Here is a 6975-nt window from a genome sequence, read left to right on the forward strand (position 1 = left end):
CCGTAAGTTACCAAATTGAATAAGATATATAAGAGGAAATGCTAGGGAACTGTTTCTTGTAGCATTCTTCAAAAAAGGAAAATGTTTATCTTTCATAAGATGAATACCTGCAATAACCTAGAAAAGTGAATAACTCACTTTAACCTTTTGAAACAGTTTAGGAATTGAAGAATGTTGTATAGGAATATAATAATTATCTATACATGTCGATGCTTTTAGTTCTCTGTTGCCAAAATTCAATCCCACTTGCCTCGTTCAGTAAACCTAATTGTTTGTCCTTTTGTTCACTTAAGATAATGCAATATGCAAAACAAAACTTGAATTACACACCTATTGTAACCTCCATTACAATGTGGTTTAACATGTTAATTATTTGACACCGCACATGTTCGTTCCAAGGTTTAAAAAAGCATATGTAAATGTTATGTTGTTGACTCAATGGATAGTCCACATGTAGTGTATAGGGCATATATAGTCAATATAAAATATTAAAATATTAAGATATCTATTGATATCTAAAGTATTTATCAACTACGAAACAACTAGTTAAGAATCTACTAAACAGGGTCACTTAGGGGTTAAGTCAAATTTTATTTGGTTTAAATGAACCATAAGGTTTTATTTATTGCATGTCATATACAAACATCTGTTGTCGCTATGTGGTTCCCTTTAAAATCCACCCAAGCAGATGTTTATGAGGCTTAAGCAGGGGCTTTTAAAAGACAATTGCTCCCCAACATATTAGCCACGCTTGGAGGTAGCCTCCATGGTACAAATAAATGGAGAAATATGAAAATAGAATTGGAACAATTTGCATAACAGTTCCAAGACAATTATGAGATTCAATATATGTGAGAGAAATGAATAAATAAAAAGGATAGTCCGGTAGATTAAGCTCCCATCAATGCGAGGTCTCAAAGATAAAGAAGGATCCGACTATATTAGATCTATTGGGAGAAATGAACAAATGATACAAAAGAAGAAGAAGAAGAAGAAGACACTCAGTGATCCATTTATTGCAACAACGGGTCGTAAATAAGTTAATTAATCAAAACTATCATGGTTCAGTTATTAGAAAGCTGAAACTGCAAGCAAAAGAATTTGAACAAGCACAATTACCCTGATCAGAATAAACAACAATTACCCTTACAAGGAAAGACAACATATAGTTTTGACATCAGTAAATATACAACAAAACAGATTGATGAACTGTACTTTCTGGACATGTGACTAAAGTGACGGTACAACATCAAATTATATATCAGAAGATGGTTATTGCCAATGAAATCAGTTCTAACCAAACTGGCAACTACATATAATAACGGATATTAGAGAGCCATGCTATAATGTTACGATACAATTTAAGTCAAAAGAACTTCTCATAGTCCTGAGGTGTCTGGTCCCACACATCCATAAATCCTGTTAATCGAAAGTTTTATTCAGAGAACAAATAAGAGTTGGAGTTGATGATCATTTAGGCAATCTAAAACAAAGCCCAGCATGCCTACTTATCCAACTTATCATATTCATGTAAATCAATTTGTGACAAGAAAATAGAGTGACATAGAAAGTAATGAAAGAGAAACGAAACAATCATGAAATCATACATAAATGGCTGAGACAAATTTGATTCTTTCAGAATTTAGAAATTAGAAGATTTTTTTCAGATAATAGTGGTTGTCAAATTGTAGCAAACCTCTGCTAACAATAGCCTAAATAAAGGTGACACTAAAACTCTAAGGATAAGGCTTGCTAAAAATATTTTCATCGCAATAAAACAGTTTGTGATTAGTATAAGCAACTAACGAAGATACTTCAACTGTCTAGATATATTTTTTAATGAAATTCTCTGGTTTTGATAAATGCTTGAATGAGCAATATCAAAAGGCTTTATTAGCTCATCTTTTTTTAAAGTTGCAAATCTTTTCTCCATTCTAATGCACTTAAAATTGAATTACTTACCTTCTACAAAATCTCTTAAGTGAATTCAGATGATTATTTAACTAAAATAGTACTTTGAATAGTGACTTGATAAAGAAATTGCAAAGAAACAAGCTGTTTGATAAGTCAAAAGAACACTGGGACAATTAATCAATTTCAAATCAGGGTCACTATTTTCTTGTTTCATGGAGAAAGAGCAAGAACATAAGAAAATGAATATTTGACAAACCTATATCTCCAAGCGATCCATATATTGAGTCATCAACAACAGCAAACCCCTAAAAGAAGACCATGGCCAAAAACAAGTAGTATGTAAAACATATTAGTAACAACATAATATGTAAAACAAGTGTGGTGTTCTTGTCATGTGACTGAAATTGTAACTAATATCAAATGAGAATTGAAGTTCAATTACAGGATTTCTATAAAATATAGTGAATAATACCTCGGTACCATGAAGACCCATTCCAACTTGAAGGTTATTAAGTTCAGCTTGGCCTGAAGAGCTGCATGTTATGTCAGCTCCAAGGTAATCAGAAATGGCCAAACCATAAGTATCGTGAATGACTGGAAGATGATCTGAAGGTTCTGTCTGGTTTAGAACATTCTCCACTGGATATACCATTTCATTTCTGCAATATCGTAACATTGAGCTTAGAATAATCAAGTCCATTTAGCAACTGATGGTGAAAATAATAAACTAATCTGGTTTACAAGTAATAGCAATCATTATGGTAACTTCAAGCAATTAAAAACTAGAGGAAAAGGTGCCTTTTCACTCAAGTACACACTTACTTTGATTTTGAAGGATCACTCACTTCTATTACGGAGTCATCATCCAAGTCAATTACTGGAATGACTTTTCCATCCCCTGAAAGTTGGTTGAAGTCATAACTACTTTTGGCTCTGTTATTTATGGACAGACCAAAATCAATTGAAAGTCGTTTTCCAGATTCCAATGGAGGAGCTGAAGTGTGGGAATCACCCAAAATATGACGCTCAGTAGTATCAGTTACTTCAGGAGCTTCCATTAGATTAAGGTCACAGATCTTGAAGGATACTGGTTGGTTATGCTTTAGTCCCTCCAACTGCAAGAAAGATTCAGCTGAAACTTTTGGAACTAAAGGGGCATTGATTGGTTTCAGTTGATCACCTGGCCCAGTCATTTTTTCATCCTGTAATGGCATCTGAACAATCAGTTTAGCATGTGTTTGTGTACCACTGGCAAGCTGGGAGGATTCACTCTTCTGAGATGCACTAGGTGTAGGTGAACAGACTTGTTTCTCAAGTTCCCTATTACCACTATGTTCAGTAACCTTATCATCCTCGTCATCTACTTTTATAATGGACATTTCCGAACAATGTAGGTTCTGTTGCAGATCACACTGAGACTTGGGTGATTGCTTGGAGGAATGAATATTGACATCAGCAGAATTAACTGGTACTTGAGGATCAGCGTTGTCAGTGGAACCTATATGAGAATCTTTCAATGAGCCATCAATTGGAAGTTTGCTTGCAGTTTCTTCAGTTACTCCTCCAGAAACTTCAAACTCATTACCATGCTCACAGTCCACAAGACTTTTGTGTGCTAGTGATCTTGGGGATTGTTTCAGTGAATCATCAGTTGAAAAAAGTTTATCTACAGCAATTCCAGCGTCTCCTCCAGAGGCAAATTCAACTCTATTCCCATCCTCAGTTTTAAGACCAAGATCAATAGGGTTTTTATGTGCCAATGATGACCGAGGTCGTTTTGGCACTTTTGGAAAACCATCAAGTTTCAATAGGCCATTACAATGATCGCTAGCAGAGCCACCCTCATCGGCTTCAACGGACTTCATGCACAAATCATCCTCCACTGAACTTTTCTTCTCCAACTCTTCACTCTCGCTGCTCTTACCTTCTCCAGCTTCTGTATTTGAGACCATCGCATCATCTGCCCCTTTAGATACATCAGCAGACCCTGCAGAAGGGGCATCCTTCCTGTCACTATTTGAACTCGCCTTCGATCCAGAATCATCAAGTTCCGACCCTGATTCACCCACCACTTCGCTCTTCGAGTGATGTTCATCTCCAGCAACCCTGCTGCTTCCAACCTCTTCGTGCCTGCTCCGCCGATCTATGCTGTATCCTGGGGCAAAATCATCGTCTTCCTCTTCCATGACATCAGAACGGTTTCTACTCCGTTCCATCCACGGCACGTTTCTTCCCCGCTCGCTATCCCATTCCGGACCACCAAACCCTCGGGTGTAGGCCCCTGTTCTCCGGACACTTGCCTTCTTCCTCGACCCAAATCGCTCGTAGTCATCATTAGACCTTTTCCTTGGATACCTGGAGCCAGAAGCCGGATATCCAAGCCTAGCCATAGCCGGAACCCTGGCCTCGTTGAAGGACGATGCGGCGGGACTCTCTCTCCCGTGCCCTCTGAATTCCTGTAGGGTGCTTCTGGCGGAGTGGTCGCGGGGAAGGGCATTGGAGGGGATCAAGCCCTTGGATACCAGGTACTCAGCGGCGAGGCGGCCGGCTTCCAATAGGATCTCCAGCTTGGTGGCAGGCGCGGTGTAGTGCATCGGATAGCTGCGGTTGAATCCTCCGCGCCTCTGGTTGCGGCCGAACGGAGACACCAGTCGGTATCCATCGCCGGGGTTGCGATACTTGGATTGCATTCCTTTCGGTCGAGATGGATGGGACGAATCCCTCTCCAACAGAGAACTACAAAGACATAAAAGTGAAACTTGGGAATGAAGGACATTCGTGCTGGAGATGAATTAGGTAAAATTGTATTGGTATATCGTATTTTACACTTTATGCGTGGCAGCATAAAACCTGATAAATAATTTTAAAAGTTCTGTTTAAAATTCCTTTTTCATTAGAGCAAAAATAAAGCGCACCTCTAATGGTAGTGTTTAAAAGTTGTCAATTGCCCTAGACTACATGGCAGATAATCACGCAGTCTCTGTGGGATCGAGACGAGGGTTAGAGAAAGTGAATAACGTATTTGTTGACCCGGGGTATAGCTGAGTTGGTTACGACGTATCAGAGTTGCAGAAGAGGGTAAGGGTTCGAATCCTGACGAAGCCAGGCAATACCCTCCTGTGTCGTGGCCAACTGCAATTTCCCGATTTACCTCCTCACAAATGGTCGGAGGGCCACTAAGGTGGCGGATTCCACCTTTTGCAGAAGAATAACGTATTTGTTAATTTTTTGTATAAATTTGAAGAATTTTATAAATTAGAGTAAAGTAAATACACAATAAAAAATAAAAAAATGATATATTTATTTTACTTAGTTCACAGCCACTAACTACTAATCAAAGGCTCACAGTCCTTGACCGTTTATGATAGACAATTCACTATTAAACTCTCCTCTTTTGAGAGAGAGTTTCACCTTTACAAATTTAATATCGGTAAAATTTTACCGTCCTAATAAATTATGTACAAATATGGGTGAAAATTAAATATATTACCGACAATATGAAATGGAATTATAGGTGAAGTTGTTAGTGCAGCTTTCCGGCATTACGACGGCGTCTAAGGTGCTTCGGTCGTGCGCAGAATGGACATCGAGGTAGCGTAGTTGAGTGTTTTTAGGATTTCCCCTCGCAACTGCTTATATAGCCTAATTTGAATGCCTAGAACTCGTTTTCGGGCGCCTCTATGTCATCTTGTCGATCTGATCATGACACTGACTTCCCATCTCCGGCGCCTAAATGCTGACATGGAGGTTGTTGGATTAACTTTGACTCTATTGTGCTTTATCCATCTCTAAGCATTTAGAAGCTAAGGTGTCCCAACCACTAGGAACTTGCCACCTCATCTGCCTCGCTGGCCTAATTAGCTGACGTCCAAGTGCTTGCATCCCTTCAAGGCGCCTAGACCGTCCGGTCACCCGAATCTAGATAGAGGCGCCTGAAACCCAAAGTTCGGATCCTTATTTCCTATATCACTAAGTCAGTGCAAAATATATAAAATAGGAAATAGATAGTTTATCAAATGTCTGATCTTGACTTTTAGGTTTCCAATGAAATTCTAAGTCAGACAAACACTTACTATTCCCTTCCATGGAATATGTCCTCACCTACTTCTCTCAGGAGAAATTACCTCTGCCAATTATTCAATCTTCTAGACTTGGTTGGACTTTTGCTCAGCATCCGATCCTCGACCCTTAGGATTTTCCTCCGCCAGATGTCCGATCTCCTCACCCACTTAGACTTCTCGTCTAGTACTTTGATCTGTCAAGTCTTCCTACCCAGTTCTCCTGACTAAAACTTTCTTGCCCAGTCCTTCAGATTATGACTTCCTTGCCCAGTCACAATTAGGACTTCCCTATACTTTCTACACACTCAGTTTAGCTCGTTAATAAACACCACAAGCTTTACTTGAACCCTTTACCATTATCAAAATCATAGTTCAATTATTTGATACTCCCTGCACTAATATCTTCCTATTTTTTATTATTGAAATCTCGGTTCAAAGTTAAGTAAAAATAATTTTCTTTGAGAATAGTCATTTCAAAAAAAGACTCATAGGTCACGAAGAAATTTTAGACTCCCCCTTAACTCAGTATCTTCCCCTAAAATTAAGGTATACTTAAAAAATTTTGAACATAATTTTTATCTCTCCCCCTAAACATAACATAATTTTTCATTTTATCAATTTGAGTTTAAGACCCATTCAAGTAGAATTTAAGCATTTTAAAATAGTTAAATTTTTGAAAATATTTTATAAAAAATATTTTACAGATATACTTTACTTTTCAAAACACATTAAAAGATACTTTTCTTGAAAAAATTAAGAATTAAAGCTTTGAAAAATTTTAGAGAAAAACATTTTAAAAAAGAATGTAAAAATATATTTAACTTTAAACTTTAAAATTATGTTCTCTCTCCACTTTGGTATAATCAAAATCATAAATAAATATTGAGGGATTTTTTTTTACAAAAAAACTTTAAAAAAAACACTTGAAGAATAAAATTTAAATACTTTGAAAAACACTATCAAGTAAGAAAAAATTTTAAGTTTGAGTCCAAGCATGATG

At 37.4% G+C, this 6975-nt stretch overlaps 1 protein-coding gene across 1 annotated transcript; it reads right to left on the bottom strand.

Moving 5' to 3' along the window:
• Nucleotides 1-1140: 1140 nt before the first annotated feature.
• LOC141817970 (uncharacterized protein At4g26450-like) lies at nucleotides 1141-4661 on the bottom strand. Its single transcript, XM_074705574.1, has 4 exons — nucleotides 2737-4661; nucleotides 2387-2573; nucleotides 2171-2219; nucleotides 1141-1419 (listed from the first exon to the last, which is right to left on the bottom strand). The coding sequence occupies exons 1-4, from the start codon at nucleotides 4602-4604 to the stop codon at nucleotides 1367-1369; spliced, it is 2157 nt and encodes a 718-aa protein (XP_074561675.1). The 5' UTR covers nucleotides 4605-4661; the 3' UTR covers nucleotides 1141-1366.
• Between the last annotated feature and the right edge of the window lie 2314 nt (nucleotides 4662-6975).

Source organism: Curcuma longa, unplaced genomic scaffold (assembly GCF_044706935.1).
Source record: "Curcuma longa cultivar G26 ecotype Majalengka, Jawa Barat unplaced genomic scaffold, ITB_CL_G26_1.1 contig_22754, whole genome shotgun sequence".
NCBI classification, from domain to species: Eukaryota; Viridiplantae; Streptophyta; class Magnoliopsida; order Zingiberales; family Zingiberaceae; genus Curcuma; species Curcuma longa.